The sequence below is a fragment of the Corvus hawaiiensis genome, chromosome Z, assembly GCF_020740725.1.
Source record: "Corvus hawaiiensis isolate bCorHaw1 chromosome Z, bCorHaw1.pri.cur, whole genome shotgun sequence".
Lineage (NCBI taxonomy): Eukaryota > Metazoa > Chordata > Aves > Passeriformes > Corvidae > Corvus > Corvus hawaiiensis.
In genome coordinates, this window is record NC_063255.1 from 42771308 (window position 1) to 42788846 (window position 17539).

Here is a 17539-nt window from a genome sequence, read left to right on the forward strand (position 1 = left end):
TTGCTCACTAATGATATTTCCACTGGGTTGTTGGCTTACTTCAGGCTATGGTTTCATTTTCAGCTTGGTGCCCATCACCTAAGGGTTACACTGACTTAAGAAACATGAAACTTAAATCCAAAGGCCTCTGTAACGTGCAGTGTTCAAGTGCCTTCTGACTCTTGGTCAATTTATTCTCGATTGCAAAGTTGCTTTCTTCATTTTAAAGAAGCAGCTAAACTTCTTAAACTCCAAGGTCAGATGTTGAGTCTGTGAGAGGCAGGTAAATTAACTGCATTATTTGAGTTGCATTCCCTTACCTTCACCAAAACAAACCCACCTGTTTTTATCCAATACACTTTCTCTTTGCTCTGTATAATTTATTCAGCCTCTGTATGACGTACGGGTTTATTGCCGCCAGTCACCTCCTGATGCACCACAGAGCTGATACAATTAATATGACAGGGGCACTCTGCTCCTCTGGCAAATACACTCCTTACTTTTAAGTCATTTGTGTCTAGTATCTCAAAGAACAGTTTGGTCCTATAGTAAGCCAAACAGCTCCTAAAGCAGATGAATACAATCAAGCCCTGTAAACTAGATTGGCATCCCAGTCTCACTTCTGCATGTTAAGTGGCAAGTGGGGAGGAGGAGAGAAGAGGAATTACATAGCTCGAGGTGGAAATTCGAAGATTTAGACATTTTAGACACTAAAGATGACCTGGAATAGGAATATAACTTGTTCTTTTGCAAAGTTGAATTTCTGTATGCTGTATATTCAGTTATTAGGTGAGAGCACTAATCCTGTGCAAGACAGGTTAATTTGAACAACAAATGAGTTAATGCTGCACAAGTGAAAGAGAGAGACTTTTATTTTAATAACTTCTATCATAGAGAATCCTATTGACAGACTGTTGAAGTACTGCTGAGTCAAGCTTAAATAATCATTGGGCTGGGAACATTTTCCTTTTTCAGCCATAGTAGACCATATCCTGTTTTGTCTTTGCAGGAAGAGTAATGTGATACTGTTACTGAGCCTAAGGCCATTAAAATAAGTATTTGCTTTATCATTTTGTTTATCTTACATAATACAAATTTAGGTTTCTTTAATTCTCTAAGAGGAAGCATATTTAATGTCTGTCTGACTTAATGCACTTTTTACCTTGATATAGCAGCAAAGATGGGATCCAAACACATGGTGTCAAAGTCAGACTTCCAAAACGTATGTGAATGTGGGCATATATATGTACCCCATGCACGATTCAGTTTGAAAGCCGCTTACTATTGAGTATTTGGAATGCATGCACTCCATGATCAAGTGGAAATGCTGTCTCAAATGTTGATTCGGCAAAAATTTGGAGAAGCAGGAGAGTGTGAACATGTAAAGCTTATAAAACATGGTGAAAAATCAATGCCAAACCAATTGATGGAATAAATCTAATTTTAAAAGGAGCTAACAAGATTTTGATTGATGTTCTCAATTCTGTAGTGCTTCTTTTTTATATTTAAATGGAATTTATGCATTATTTGATTACTCCAGCTATTCTTTTTCAAATGAAAACTTGATGTAGAAATCATTGTTCATTTCTGGATTTTTGCAATGTGAATAAATGTGTGTAATAAGCTAGAGAGAAGGTATTTCAAAAACAGGCAGAGCAGACTTGCCTACAGTTACAGGCTATAACATTAGCTAAAAGTGAAAAGAGAGTAAATGTTTGCTGTTCCTAAGAATTATTTCTTGAACAGTGTTAAGTTTGTCTGCCTGCAGAATTCCAAATCAGAGCCTGTTGGTAATGCAGAAATACTGAACTGCATTCTCATCAGCAATAGCTGACCGTGCCATTTCTTGATTAGAAATGGCTGGAAAAGAGAGTTCCTGTCCTGTGGAAATTCCAGGAACAATCTAAAGATAAGACTTCTTGCCTGGCTGGCTTGTCAGATAGTTAACCTGCCTCATTTCCATTATTAATTTTGAAGGAACTTCATCATTCTGTGGAATGTTGTGAATTTGGGAAGCAACATTTTAAAATAAAACCCCTTCTATCAAGAGCTTGAGTCTTACATATAGCTTCTAAAATACTAATTTCAGAAGAGCAGACATAATCATAAGGCTGTTTTCAACCTGCTGTGCAAAGTGCACTCACCATCAGAGTGCGAGTACGATTGGATAAATTACGGGTACAAGCTCTATATGTATGACAACTAAGGTGTGAAGACCTTCTCCTAGCCTTTGTTATAGACTAGTCATAGCTTTTTCTTATCATATCTTATTCAAGGAAAAGTATCAGGTAACATTTTATGCCTATCTAGCCATTTCTGAGGACAGTGTTGAGTTTTTGATCCTTCCACTTTTGTTTGTGTTATTTGTAGGGCCTTGTCTCCCACACAAAATCAGATGGTGTGGAATTAGAAAATCCTCCTTTTGTTTTATATTTGTTCTGCTAACGGTATTGATCTTTGCTGTAAAGGGTTTTTTTTTTCAGATTTGTAAGTAGAGCAAAACTATACAACAGATATTCAATAGGTAATGATTAAAGTATGTCACACTTAAAATTTTTGCAATTACACCTGTGTTCCTTAGGGAAGAATCATTATGTAACCAGGTATTTGACAGCTAGTACTTTAGATTACTATGTGTCATTTACTGTACATGATAAATGGGATACTATAGGGGCAGAGAAATACTATAATTTTTTTTTAATGTCCTCAAAAATGGGAGAAAACAGGGATTATCTCTTATATCTGTTTTTAGAATAAGAGAATATCTGTTTTTTTCCAGGCCAGTATAAAGCTTTCTTGTGAAAAAACTTACTAAGTATTTAAGTAACTTGAACTTTGCATGAAATATCAAATTGACTTTGCTTTGGCTTAAAGCCATTTCTTTGACAACAGAGATGTATAATCATGTTACAAGCCCTCAGGCCACTGGAAGCATAATACTGTCTGATACTATAAGGCAGATGCAAGTTGCACTCCAAAATGACTACTCAATTCTACCTCTGGTTTGGAGGTAGAATTCCACACCTACTAAGTAGGTACAAAAATCCTCTCTCGTGTGATTTGATGACTTTAAATATGGAATGACAGATTTTTTATTATCTTGGCCTTTATTTGGAATAGTTAGGATTTTCTCCTGTGCACCTCTGGGGAAGCTGTGTCTGTGAAGCTTGTAGCCCCTGGCTGGTGCTTCAGCCACAAGGCTGGAAAAGCTTTCAGTGTTGTATCTGACACTGTATATTGCTATGTGATTCCTTAGCTTCTTCCTTTTTAATATGCTTCTGTTGAGCCATGTTGCTTCTTCAAAGAATTGCTGTGCTTGACAAGTGCTGTCCCATTCCATGCAGTAAAATACAGGGATTTCATTACAGTTTAAGGACAGAACTAGTGATATTTGAGGCAAAAAGGAAGCAGTGGCTCAGAAAGCAAGGCTGTGTGTGGCTACTGGGTGTGCATTTGTGCTCTGTGTTTGTGTGGGGTGAACGTGTATGAAGGAACGGGAAAAGTTTTTTTGCCTTGATACAGTGAGCATTTTGTAGGCATTCCTGTTTATACTAGGATGAGTCTTCAGTATTTATCTTGCAAGATCACTTCATCTTCTCCATTAACAGAGGAAAAAAAAAGTAGAGATAATGTAATTTTTGACTGGAATATTGTAGTTTGATCAATCACTGTAGTTACTTGTCCTAGGCAAAATTTTTACAAACCTGATTGCCAGTATTGGAGTATGTTTGAATGTATCAGCTGTTTGATGCAGGTAGCAACCAATAAATGATATTTTTACTGCAGTTGCGTAAAGGTGCAGTTGTCATACTAATGCTTTTGTGTGTTAATAGATAACAAAACCGAACAGATATGAGTGTTTCTTCGTAGTAAATATCTGAGACTCAGATCTCTTAGTAGATTGCAGAAGTAGCCTAATGTTTATAAATGTCTTTCCTGAGCACAGTAAGTGAATGTTAATCTATGCAGGTCTGATCTAAATTGAGTTATCCTGAGTGATGCCATCTGAAAATGACACATAATTTCTTTAATTCATTTTATCCCAGGCATCCAATGTTTGTGCATTTTACAGTTTACCTTGAATCTAGCCAAACAAAAACTCATCAGCATGAAGAGAAATCACTGGTTTCCTATGTAGTTTAATTTAAGAGTTCTAGCTTCATCATTAACCTCCTAAATTTTTTAATTCTTAGAGATACTGACAGTTCATGTTTCCACTCAGGTTTAGCTGTGATAACTGCAGGAGGTAATCACATTTTAGTGCTATTGTAGCTTAAGCCTTACTGGGCTTATGCATCTTTGTCTTCTGGATTGTGGGCTTCTCTGCCTGGATTTTTGCTTGGAAACACCTGTGAGAGGAAACCTTACTTCCCTCTTACTTCCCTGTGCCTGCTTCTCCTGAAGATAGCTGATTAGCATGCAGCAGACCAAGCAGACTTGTATCTGAGATGGTGAAAGAGGAAGCAGTCTCAGACCTGTAAGATAAGCAGTATGCTTGGATGGCGTACTTCAGGGTTGCATTTATGGACAGTATATATGGAGAGTATTTGGAGGGTTATTTTTACTAAATAACAGTTAGATGGTAAAAAGCCATTCATTCTGCTACACGCGGCGAAATGAAATATTGGTGAAATCATGTATCTTGGATCTGCAAGAGGGGAAGGAGAAGAGAAAAAAATTCTGCTCAGTGAAAAGCAGGAAACGTGGGGGGAAAAGTATTGCTGATAACCGTCTCTGTCACAGAGGGACCTTGACAGGCTTGAGAGATGGGCCTGGGCAAACCTCATGAACCACAAGAACAAGTGCAAGGTGCTGCACCTGGGACAGGGCAATGCCGAGCACAAACACAGGCTGGATGGAGAGGGACTGAGAGCAGCCCTGAGGAGAAAGACTTGTGGGTGTTTGTGGAAAAAAGCTCAGTATGACTTGGCAATGTGTGCTCACAGCCCAGAAAGCCAATTGTGTCCTGGGCTGCATCCAAAGCAGCGTGGGCAGCAGGGCCAGGGAGGGGATTCTGCCCCTCTGCTCTGCTCTGGTGAGACCCCACCTGGAACACTGCATCCAGCTCTGGGGTCCTCAAAATAAGAAGGACATGGACCTGTTGGAGTCCGGAGGAGATCCATTAAGTCGATCACAGGGCTGGAGCAGCTCTTACAAAGACAGGCTCAGAGAGTTGGGAATGTTCAGCCTGGAGAAGGCTGCAGGAAGACCTTAGAGTGGCATTCTACTACCTAAAGGGGCCCTACAAGAAACCTGGAAAGGGACTTTTGATGAGGACATGTAGTGATAGGACAAGGGGGAGTGGCCTTAAACTGGAAAAGGGCAGGTTTAGATTAGATATTATGAAGAAATTATTTACAGAGTGGGTACTAAAAGAAGGATGAGCTCATGAGCTTTATTTTCATTCTTTATGGTGTCAAATCAATCAGAAATGCATGCTGCAGAAGAACATATTACAGAAATCATATTGAAAAGAGGTACATGGAGGCAGTTTGTTGCTCCTGAAGACTTAGAGCATAAATGAACATATGTGTTCCAGTCATTGTATTGTTCAGAAAGCTGTCTGTCTTTCCTGATATATGGGGAATGGAGAATGTGTCCTGGATTTGTTACCCAAACGTATTTTGATGGCTGTGTTCCGTTACGGGAAAGAGAACCTAAGTTTATTCCTTATATCCAGGTAGAACTAAGACTGGACATAGAGAAAAAAGATTACCTTAAAAAAAATTGCACATTTATCATTGTTAAGGGTAATGTAATAATTATATGCTTCTGTTGAAAGACTAAGATTTTATTTGATATCCAGAATTCCAATTAAAAATAGCAAGTAGTACATCAGCCTGTACACTCCAACAACAAAAATGTTTACTTGTATGTATTTGTTTATGAAATGTCTCTTAGCATCAGTCACATATGTTCCAACAATTAAGAAGCATTCAAAGAAAAGAAACTGTAATGTTTCTGTGCAGCTAGCTTGACAGCAATGATGTGCACAAGAAAAAACTTCATCTTATATTCTGTGTGTGCAGTTACGAAGAAGGTAGACCCTTCCCTTCAATACATTGCTTTCACACAGTAGGTTTGCCTTGTCTTTTCCTCTTGCTTGGAAGGCTCCAAATTTTATTAAGTGAGAAAAATTCAAAGCTCATAGTACTTCATCTGTGTTCAGCTTCTGAAGATTCAGGGTGAAAGGCAGTTACTTTGTCTATTTACTGATTTCAGCTGAGTAAAGAAAAAATTGTAAAACTAAAATGAAAATTTGCTGCATATTATTTGCTGTGTATTTTGCTTTGTGTATTTTGGACTGTTTTTCTAAATGGATTTGTGAGGTGTTTTGAAAAGTTTTTTCCACATGTACATGAAGCTGCTGCTTACCTGTTACTTTGCTGTGAAAAAGGCTTCTGTCCAGTTCAGACCTCATTGGATTCTAAACCACTGTCTCTCGTGAAATTTAGTTTTTGGCTTTCTTGGGGGCTATGAAGCCAAGGCATGTTTGATCCCACAGGATGTCCATTCCTTCAGCCAGTGGTGAAAAATGCTACGACTGAGAACAAAGCCTGATACTTACCTTGTCTCTTGAAATGTCGTGGTGATTTGACTTTTTCTCATAATTTCCACTCATGGCAATTGTCTTCTCATGTGTTACAGAACAGGAGCAAACGCCTGGAAAAAGTCCATGTTGTTCTTGGGAATAAACCCTGTGATTTGGATTCACTTATTTCTACCCTGGCCTATGCCTACTTCCTAGAAAAGGTAATGGAAAAATTGGAAAGAGTGGTCTTAATTCACTTGTTCCAGGTTGTTACAGACATCTTATTGTTAAATCAATTACTCTAAAAACATTTTTTCTGGACAATGATTTTGTTATTATCAGAGTTGAGTATTTAGAAGATAAATAATCTACATTTCTTTCCATACAAAAATGAATGAGTGGTTATTAGATGGCTTATTGAATAGCAGGAAAAAATTACTCCTGTGCTTCATTCCCTAATCCTTTTCCTCTTCTGGTTTCCCAGGTACTCTGTAGGAGGCAAACAGAGACAGATGAACAAAAAAAAAAGCACAATTTAAATTTTTTTTAGTTAAGGGGAGAAAACCCCAAACACAAAATCCAGGCTGTTTCTAACTGCTCACTCTGCTGAAATACCTTCCTGATGAAAAACAGGGCCAATTTTATGCAATTCTGACAGATGCACACCTATGTTACAGGTCAGTCCTCCTGATGTTCTTTGCTTACCTGTGTTGAACATACCAAGAAGAGACTTCAGCTACTTCACTGAGACAAGATTTATTTTGGAAGAGCTGAATATCCCAGAGTCATTCCATATCTTCCGAGATGAAATCAATTTGCATCAGCTGAATGCTGAAGGGAAATTGTCTTTAACACTTGTAAACAGCAACATGCTGACAAGGTATTGCGTTTTTTGTACAGTAAGATGGCTTATTGAGTGAGTTTGAGCTGTTCCAAAAATTATGGTTTTTCTGTATTAATATTCATATTGCTATGTTAACACAGACCTAAAACAAAGAAGCTAAGATATATTTTATCTTGCATTATGTTCAGTAAATGTAACAGGGTGAACAGTCATCTTTGCATCACTTTTAATGGAACTTCCACTTTTAAGAACCTTGTATTTTCACACAGATTAGGTAATTTAATTGAGTCAAATAGTCTGGAAGTTTCCTGTGGCCAGTAGATAAGAGATCAGAGTTTTTTTCCTGCTTCTTAGCTTTCCTTTAAAAGTCTTATATTGATTTGCAGGTGCCCAGACACTTGCATATGTGCTGATAAGATGGCTGATGGATTATTGTGGTCCTTACCAACTACAGCCTTTCAGAAGGCTCAGAGTTGCTCTCTGTAAGACCACAGTCCATATGCCCATTTTTAGGAGGGACTGTTTACAAGACCCTTGTGAATCTTTTATGGAGAGCCTCTTTGTAATGGTCTACCTGTCTTGCCCAGAGTGAAGGATGCTGTTTGCTTCCTGCTCTCCTTAGAACTTCATTTAAGACAAGTAGCATCCTATGGCCCCATCGTACTCTGAGAAGTTTATGGATTAGACTAAAAGCAGGGAAAATCTGAAGAGAGATATGTGTGAATCTCATAGCTGTTGATGTGTTAACTGCCGTCAGCTCAGTGCATCATTCACTCCTCAGTAAAAATTATCTGTAAGATCTGCTTTTTGTTTATTACTCTCACTTCCTGTGTTTCTTCCTTCTAAAGAATTACGGTAGGTATTTCATTATTAAAATTAGTTTGGCTTGGTCACTGCTATTGCAAACAGAAACATAAAGTATCTAAATGCAAGAAAAAATTTTTTTTGTAATGTTTCAGAATATTCAGTTGGGAAAATCCTAAATCTCCTCTATATAAAGAGGGCTATTTTCAGCACATGTAGAAATATTTTTTTCAAATTATTAGTTTTTTATAGATTTTTGGTGAGGAAAATGTTGTACTTGGTGATATATCAAGCAGTAAAAGTACTCTGAGCACTTAATTTAAAAAATCACAGGCCTAGGACCTCTGTGATGTCCTTTGGCTTTATAGCAGGCTTCAGGTAGCTATAACAATGCTGTTGTAGTCCAGAATTTTTTAAAAAATGTTGCACTTTTTGCTGGGCTGTCTAAGCAGCTATAAAGATAAATATATATATAACTTTTACTTGATAGTGAGGATAAAAGTTTGGAATCAGCTGTTGTCAAAGTCATCAATCCAGATGAGCAATGTGACAGGAGCCTGGAGTTACAAGCGTGTTCTTCCTCTTTAGTCGTAAAAGAGATTCTTCAAAAGGCGCCAGAGTTAATCACTCAGCAACTGGCTTATCTCCTCAGAGGTGAGAGATTACTCTTTATATTAAATACTGAAAGGTTTAATGGAGTGTTTCTGAATTTGCTCATGCAGAAAGAGTGTGATCCATTCTTTGGTTAACAATCCCTTTAAAGACCACAGGAAGCTTCATAAAAGAAGCAGGGAGTAAAGAGTTTGTTAAAGAGTAACATTATATTGAATATTAAAAATGTGCATTTAAAAATAGGCATGAGAGGTCTTTGCTGTATCACTAGACAAGAATATTAAATGAAGCTGTCGACATACCAGCTGGGTAGCTGGAAAAGCTGTGCAGTTCGTTGATTCCAGGGGCATTGTGGACAACAATATGGATTGGAATCTAATATTTACAAGTTAAAGCTTCTCCCTCCCAATGGTGGTACTTTTTTATAGAACCATGTTTTAATGGCGTGATGCAAAACTTCTGCTGTTTAAAAACAGTGTTACCAAATCTTCATTATGCTCTCCTTTTCTTTTGTATTGTATGCCCAGCAGAGTACAAAGAGGGGGTGGGCTTCAACAATCAGAAGTATCTTCTTCTCTGTCTTGGAAGTTCATCGTTTGTATTCATTTTCTTGGTTTATTTGCTGCAGCAGAACTTTCCAATTGGAAATCAAACTGGTGTTGAAAAGAACAGTCTCTACTTTTAAGTTACTTCCGAATTTTAATAATGTTCAATGAATTTTATTGGTTTTCAGTTTTAATTATGTGAAACTGTTAAATGTCCTTTTAAGAAATTAATGTGGGTATGTTTAATGAGGATTATGAAAACTTGTCTACATTTAGACTTCAGAAGCAACTAGAATCTTGGCTTATCATTGTACTCATCACTGTGATAACTAATAAACATGTTATAAGAAATCACAAAAGTTATTTTTTTCTAAAATATTCCACAGAATAAGCATTAACAGTAACACAGCATTTGGCTTGCCCTTATGGTATCTTTCCATGCTAACAAGCTTTAGTTAACCTGCTATGAAACTTGCTGTTGTCTGCAGGGATGGCAAGATGAACGACACAGACTTTGAGTCCAGGATAGAATGGGATGGAATCATTTAATTAATTACATGCTCATTTATATAGCCTTGTTCACAAGAGATTTATAACATTATTGGGTTCTTGACCATCCACCTCCCAGAGTGATTGGCTGAATGCTATGACACCCATTTCAAAATATTTTTCCCAGTGTGGCAAACAAGACTGTACATAACAAGTTTGCACTTGTGAGATAAAGTCTTGGTTTACAAAACCCTCTACACTGTTTTCAGCTAGCTTGTGTGAGAAAGGAGACTTTCACAAGCGGCTGTAAAAATGGGAAAATAAATCTGCCAGCTCTTTTAGCATCTACATGAAATGTTTTTGTAAGCTCCAAATTTCGGTTGAGTGTCTTTCCAGGAATCTAAGCAAATGACCAAGCATAGTAATTGGTTTTGGATACAATACAAAAAAAAAGATTTTTGGGGAATATCAGGATACTTGTTTGTTGGCCGAGAGTCAGGAGGGAGAGGTCTGAATAATGTTCAAGAACATGTTCAAGTACTGTATGTGGATGTGTCAGCATGTTTTGTGCCTCTAATCTGCATCCAAATTAAAATAAAGTGCTTTTATTAGTGTTTGCATTCGAGATAGCACTTCCAGTTTTCGGGAATATAGTAGCTAATTTTAATTTTTTTTTTATCAATGAGTAATTACATTTTGATTATTATGTTCGGTAGTGCATAGTGGATAAAAAGTCCCTGCATACCTTCTTTTTCATGGTTTGAGAAGCAACTGGCAAAGCCTAGGGAACAAAACACAGCTGCACCTGAGACTTGATGCTTTGCTACTGCCAGAAATGCAGCTCATATGGATAAAAGGTGCAGCAATGCAGCAAGTCCTCTTGATCTCGTAAAACAGAAAAAGTTACTGGTACCTACGAATCTTTCATTAGAAATTTAGAAAAGTCAGTGAACCCATCACTGGTTTTGATGAGATTAATTAAAAAAAAAAAATTAGAGGTCATAGATAGTGATGTATGTAAATGGCAGATCAAACTACAACAGTCTGAAATTAAAAGATTAAATACAGCCTGCCAGATCTAGCTTTTGGGTTTCTTTGCATATATTGTGGTCTTTTATCATGAGGTATAGCTTCTTAAATTCATCTTACCATAGCACCGGAAACAAAGGGACCATGTATCATGGTCTGGAAGGAGCGGTGGCTGTTTTATTCTCACAACTGATGAACGTGGAGGCTCGCAGGTTGTCGCCTCTCTCTAGGGGCACTTCACAGGCACGGAAGCTGCGAAAAGGCACTCCTGTGTTTTTCACATTTTGTTACGTTACTTCCAATGTAAATCTGTATATGATTAGTATGTCTGAATTTCAGGTGAAGTTCAGGACAGAAGGACAAAGTAGAAGTCACGAGTGTTAAGAATTAGGATTTTATTTGCATAAAAATGGTGAGAGAGGCTGTTGTCTGAGTCTCAGAGCTGGGAAGGCCTCTTTCATTTTCTGGCATTCCAGTGAGTATTTTGATACGAGACTTGTAAGATAATATAAAATCTCGTGTTTGAGTAATTATCATGTAGTGACCTGGACAGTTTCATTTTTTGTCTGTTTTTGAAACTTCTTTTTTTCTTAGAATCTGTTAGCAATTTTAAAATCTTAATAAAAAGGCAGACATTTATAACCTGCCACATTTCAACTTTGAGCAAACTTTACCCGCTTGTCTATGTTTAAAAAAAAAAGTCAAGAGAAAAGATGTTTCTTGTGAAACTGAGCATTATTGATTTAGGCATTTTTATATTTAAAGATTTTTTTTTTTTTTTAGGTGAATGCTTTTCTGGTATCTTTGTCTCCTTACCAGACGTGATATAAGCTAATTCTACCCTTGGGCTTTTGATTAGAGCCTGCTTGGAGAGTCAGTGTTGTACAGCCATATTTGCCTGAAGTTAGAGCTTGTGCTGTCCCTGGATTTGTGCCAGAAGCAAACAGTTATAGAACCTGCCAGAGTCCTGGGCCTGTATTATTTTATTTCCCAAGAGATGTTTATAAGGGGACTGTTGCCAAACTCAAGATCCATTAAACTGCTGAATCATTACATTCTCTGTTGCAGCCAGCTGGCAAGGATGTTATTCCAAGTACTCACTGTCAGGTATCTTGGGTCAATGCACTCTCAAAAATGCCTCCTTATGTTTATTTGTATAAGGCCTTGAAGGATGCCACAAGGTGCAAACTGCAACATGTAAATATAGACAGATTTCCAGCAAGAGCATCAGCAGTTTTTTTAATGTGAATCTGCTTTTGCTAGTGATGAGCTGCGTAGTTGAGGACTTTTCATGGTCTGTTGGGGCAGTCTGACTTTCAGTAGAGAAGATTAGTTTGTTATTCTAGCCACCCAGACAAATGTTAAGAAATGCCCTTTTAAGGACTTCGGGAATTACGCCAGGATTTTTTTGTTCTGTCTTGTGCATTGGTCAGATGATTCACATGTTCCTGCACTGATGCATCCTTAATATATATGCTAGGAAGAAAGGATCATTTTGACCTGCACCAAACACTGCACTTACTTGGACTGACACTTTTTAAAATATATGGAAGCAGTTTTTTTGGAGGTCATGCTCCTCTTCTCCCTAATTACATTTTATCGCAGCTTCATCAAATTTCCTGTTAATTATAATAAAGATTGCTTACTTGGATATGTTTACAATTTTGGTTTGTGGTTTTTTGAGGGTTGTGGGGGGTGTGTGTGTGAGGAGTGTTGAAGTATACTTTCCATGAGGGACTGTTGGTTTTCCCCCTTTTCCCTGCCCTTTATTTTTCCAGGTTATGGAACAAAACCTTGACAGGAGAAATGCCTGTATTTTCAGTGTACTTTCTCTCAGCCATAAACTTAAAATTCAGGAGATGCTTGTGCTGTTCTTAATGTTTTCCCAAAACGACTTCTGCCTTCATTAGATCATGTTTAATATTAATGCACAGCAATTGCTTTTGGCAAAACTAATGCTTCACTTCCAAACTGCTTTGCAAAAAAAGAATAAAATGCACATTTTTTAAGAGCCTTAGCCGATTTTCCAGTGACCTCTTCTTCAGAAAAAAAAAAAATGTGGTAAAGTGTGATGTACACAAGAAATAATATTGAATCTTGTATTGCGTATTATATATTTTTTTCTCTGCTTGTAAGCAGACAGAGCAGCCACCATTATGCTTTCAGAAACCCTGGGGGAGTTGTACCAGCACTCAGTAAAATCTGCAGGAGATTTCTGAGACCATGTATTGCTTTTACAGCAGGTATTTATGAGACGACACATGACTAAATGGACTAATGATCTTTGGTCAAGCAAAATTACCTTAAGTGAACTCTTTTTCTAAACTACATGGTATCTTAACCCTCATAGGAATACTGAGGATGCCTGGGAGAGATGAGGTGTGCCTTTCTTTCCTGCTGATGAGGACAGAATTGAAGAATGATCATAGTATGAAAGGACAAGTAAATGTTGATCTTAGGGCTTGCTAGTAACATCCTAGTAATTTGAGAATGATCCTTTTCTGGCTTTCATCCTAGTAGAAGAGTTATCAATTGCAAGCACTACAGTATTGTTGTGACTAGTGACAAAAGCAGCCTTTTAAAAACCTTTTTAAGGTGTCTTGCCTATGGTGAGTGAAGCTCACGTCATGTTTACTTCCAAACTGGTGAGCTTGGTTGGATATACAACTCACAACTCTTGTTCTTCTGCATTTTCCTGTATGTTTATATTAGGATTTTCTCTTCTTGGTCTTACTCAAATGTTCCATTCCCTGAAGCACACACAGCTGTGGTAAAAGTTTCATACATTGTGTGTATCTGGGGTTCTGTGCAGATGGACAGACTGCCTAACTCATCCTAGTGCTGCTGGAAGGCTTAATGGGATATGCTGCAGCCTCCCTCCAGTAGGTATGATGAATTTGAGCACACACTGTAGATCCAGCACATTCTGCTGGAGTCTCCATTTCCTTTGTGTATGCATGAACAATTTCCCTTTCTGTTTCTGGAGGAAGAAAACAAACCAGACAATTGCTGTTGCTAAAATATTTCCGGCAGCCTGGTCCCTGAGCTGCCATTTATCCAGATGCAGCTCTCTGCTGACTGAAGGCGTGTTGTGGGGTGTCTAATTCATTCTGGTCGCCACTGTTCCCAAGGTATAGCATATATCTCAAGAATATATATGTAGCACAAGCACTGTTATCTGCTATGGGGTTGAACAACAAAGGGATATTTTTAGATGAATTATCATGGAAGCTGCTGATTGAGAAATTGTCTTCCTGTTAGAGGGACTGAAAACTAGGCCTTGAGTGGGGTATGGGTAATGGGTATAGATATCCTGGGTGCTTTATTCATCAGTTATTTACCTGTAGAAATTGAAATGTGCTTGTTATGGAGCCAGGTTTGTGTACCTAAATTTAGAAATGTCAATCTGGATCAGTAGACATGATTTTCATGCAGTCTATATTTATTGAATATTTTTAATACTATCAAATAGAGCAGGAGCATTGTGTTAAAGTGATTGAAAGACTGACATAAAAACCTGATGTGAATGAAAAGAATATTGGCAGTTACAATATCTGTAATAGAAACACAGAATAGAACTTCATGTATTTGTGTTTAATTCCAGAAATTAGTGTCTGATGGGGAGCACCTTTTGGCTTATTAAGCATTATTTATTATTGAATCCACACCGGATTTGTCTAATAACTAATAATTTACTTAGCATGGCACAATTCTTTTGTTGCAAGTGCTTTGTGAAATTTGAAGAAATGCTGTTTGTTATTTCATGTGATGACATTGTAGGAGAAAAGAAAAATGAATATATAGTACATGTTTGGATCCTAGCTCATTGGATGAGATTGAGGGTGGCAGTGTCAAGGTTTTTTGTTTATTCTTTTTTGCTCTGTGCTAAGGCCTAAACACTTTGTTTTGCAGTAACTATCTTATATTATTGTACTCATTTCCTCATTGACCCAGCATGACGCAATGAAATCATACACTTGTTTTAAATTCTTGTGCACAATAGAATAATAAATAATTTCAATGCTGAAGTATAAGATTTTATTATCTTCCCTTTACTGTGGGTGATTGGAAGCAAACACTATCTTTGGTTATATTAATAAACGGGATCCCAATCTCCAGGGAATGAAAGGGTGACTTTGTGTGCAGGACATAGTTGTCTGAAAAGACATCACTCTCACTTCTGCATTGTAAGATGATTCCAATCACTATAAAGTTATTTACTGGGTTATGTCCCTCTTAAATTTTGAAATTTTGATTATCTTAATTGGTATTTTTTTGATGCGTCCATTGACAAGAGTTAGCCAGAGTGAGTTATACCACAACGGCCAATGACTTTAAGATCATTTAGTTCCAGCACCACTGCCATGGACAGGGATACCTTTCACTGGTCCAGGTTGCTCAGAGCCTGGTCCAGCTGGGCCTTGAACACTTCCAGTGGATGGGACATCCACATCTTCTCCTGTTCTGGTGGCTCACCATCCTAACAGTAAAGTATTTCTTCCTTTTGTCCACTGTAGGAGTTCACTGACATGTCTGTAGAAGGAAGGCTGACAATGTGGATTTATGTTTCGAAACATACCAGCGCTTGGTCTAGTGCTTGGAGAGAGGAATATAGGCTGGTGTGCTGTTGGCTGCTGCTGGCTGTGCTGCACAGCTGTGTTGGGTGGGTGTACAGAAGCATGCTGCACACCGTGGCAGCCCTGGGACCAGCCAGTTAGCTGTAGCAGAAGCACCGAAGAGGTGCCTAGTTCAGATTTAGGACCTTCATGTTAGGAGGATGTTTCTGTGTGAATTCAGTGAACTCTCAGAGGGAACAACCTCTAAGAAGGAAGGGGCTTGGGAAGCAATACAGTAAACCTTCTTGTTTCTGTAGTACCTCTTTGATACTTACAGGAGACACTGATTTTTTGTCTTTCAATGTTTCAGGAAGCATTCTCTTCAAGTGCATGTCTTTGGAAGCTGACAGAATTACAGAGCAGCAGGAGAAAGTACTGTCAATCTTGGAAGAAAAGTTTCCAGATCTTCCACCACGAGAGCAAATTATCTCTGTTCTTCAAGAGACTCAGTTTAATGCCCAAGGTAGTGCAACTTCCTTCCATTTTTCAGACCTGTTTCAAATTTATTTATGTAACCATATCAGAATATTATTTTATTGTGTGTGATGGAAATAGGTGCAGCATGCTGTCTTCATTGACAGTTAAATGTAGTATATTAATTTTAAATTAAGTTGCTTACATTCTAAATCATGGAATTGTGATTTCTTTAGGAACTACTAAGCTCATAAATAATCTTGTATTGTTTTTACAGATAAAATTAACATTAATTTTTTTCATATATTGTTTTTACAAGTGTATGCTCATCAAGAATTTAGGTTGATTCACATGGACATAATAAATATGTCAGCCCATGTGCAGAAATTGTGTTGCAATTGCCTATGTGGTGTGCAGCTAGATTTGTTTTATGACTCTTCCCAAGTTTACTACTATGTACAGGTGAAGTGAATTTGACATCAGACTAAGATTAAGGAAGCAGTGAGAAAGTTGAAATTCTTTTCCTTTCTTTTGATAGAAGTACCGAACAGAAATATTCAGAGATCTAAAGTGGCAATGTTCAAACCCAAAATTTAGTAGCAGGCTTTTAAAGGAATGCTGTGAAAACCTGAAGAAAATTATTGCAATAACTCTTACATTTTTTTACTAGAATTTGCTGCCAAGTTGTTACCAAAGAGTGAGTATTAAATTCCTGAGATATTTCTCTGTTAGATACATCAGGTAAACACAGGGTCTGTGCAGACTCAGGGTCTTTTCTTGTTGTTCTCTATCTGCCGATATGCAGAAATCTAAATTCCGACCATCAGCCTAAGACAGCTGCCCTATCTGGGAGATAAAGACAGAATTTGAGGTGCTGCTTCCTTTGCCCTTTCTTTCAGTGAGATCACAAGCTAATTTAGTTCCGGTCTGTAAACGTTCATATTAATTCTCTTAAGTTCCTCCACTCAGGTAGTCTTAGTTCAGGAATGAACTGTATGCTGTCTAGATTGGAAAGTGAAAGTGGCTTTTATAGACATCAGTTCTTACTTCTGTCAGTTGCCAGGGAAAATGGTTTAGTATTGTTTGTCATGAAGTTTTCCCTAATATCAAATGCAAAACTTGGACAAGTATATATGTAGTAGGTTTAGTCTACTTGGTACTGGTTGCCAGTAATTTATGTATGTCACATGAGACATGAGGAGGGCACTGTCATGCACTCGTTTTGCTTATAGCTCCTGTTTTATATGTATTATAAGGTACATATTTAGTGTATATTCATATGACATAAGCATATATTGCATGTGACTTTTCTGTTAGTAGGATGCTGCTGAGTTTCAGAAGCCCCTTGAAGGATGTAACCACTGCTGAGTATTTTACCTTATTTACCTGTTATTTCAGGCAGTATTAGGACAATTCAGCAAAAAAATTTCCCAGTTTCATGCAGAAATAATGATTTATTGGCCTGAATTAATTTTTTATTTGAGGCACAATAGGTTGCAGCCCACCAGAAAGTCTATAGGTTATATGCAAAATTTTTAAAATTACAGATGTGTAAATGTTCATCTTGTTGCTGGATTGAATGCGGTAGCTGGACTCTGTACAGGAATAGTAATGAAAGGATTAATTTCCTTGACTCAAGTTGGTATTTATTTCCCTCTTGAAAATCATTAATACA

General features: G+C 37.6%; 1 protein-coding gene across 9 annotated transcripts in view; it reads left to right on the plus strand.

Annotated features, from left to right (window-relative positions):
* The window catches only part of PRUNE2 (prune homolog 2 with BCH domain), a 137231-nt gene that overhangs the window by 19844 nt on the left and 99848 nt on the right, over positions 1-17539 (plus strand). For all 9 annotated transcript variants that reach the window (XR_007200844.1, XM_048291053.1, XM_048291056.1 and 6 more), the window contains exons 2-5: positions 6628-6732; positions 7189-7391; positions 8650-8813; positions 15761-15913. Coding sequence is in view for 8 of the 9 variants with exons in the window: in XM_048291053.1 (XP_048147010.1) it covers positions 6628-6732; positions 7189-7391; positions 8650-8813; positions 15761-15913 (625 nt within the window). In the remaining variant the exon portion in view is untranslated. The remainder of the gene's footprint in view (positions 1-6627; positions 6733-7188; positions 7392-8649; positions 8814-15760; positions 15914-17539) is intronic.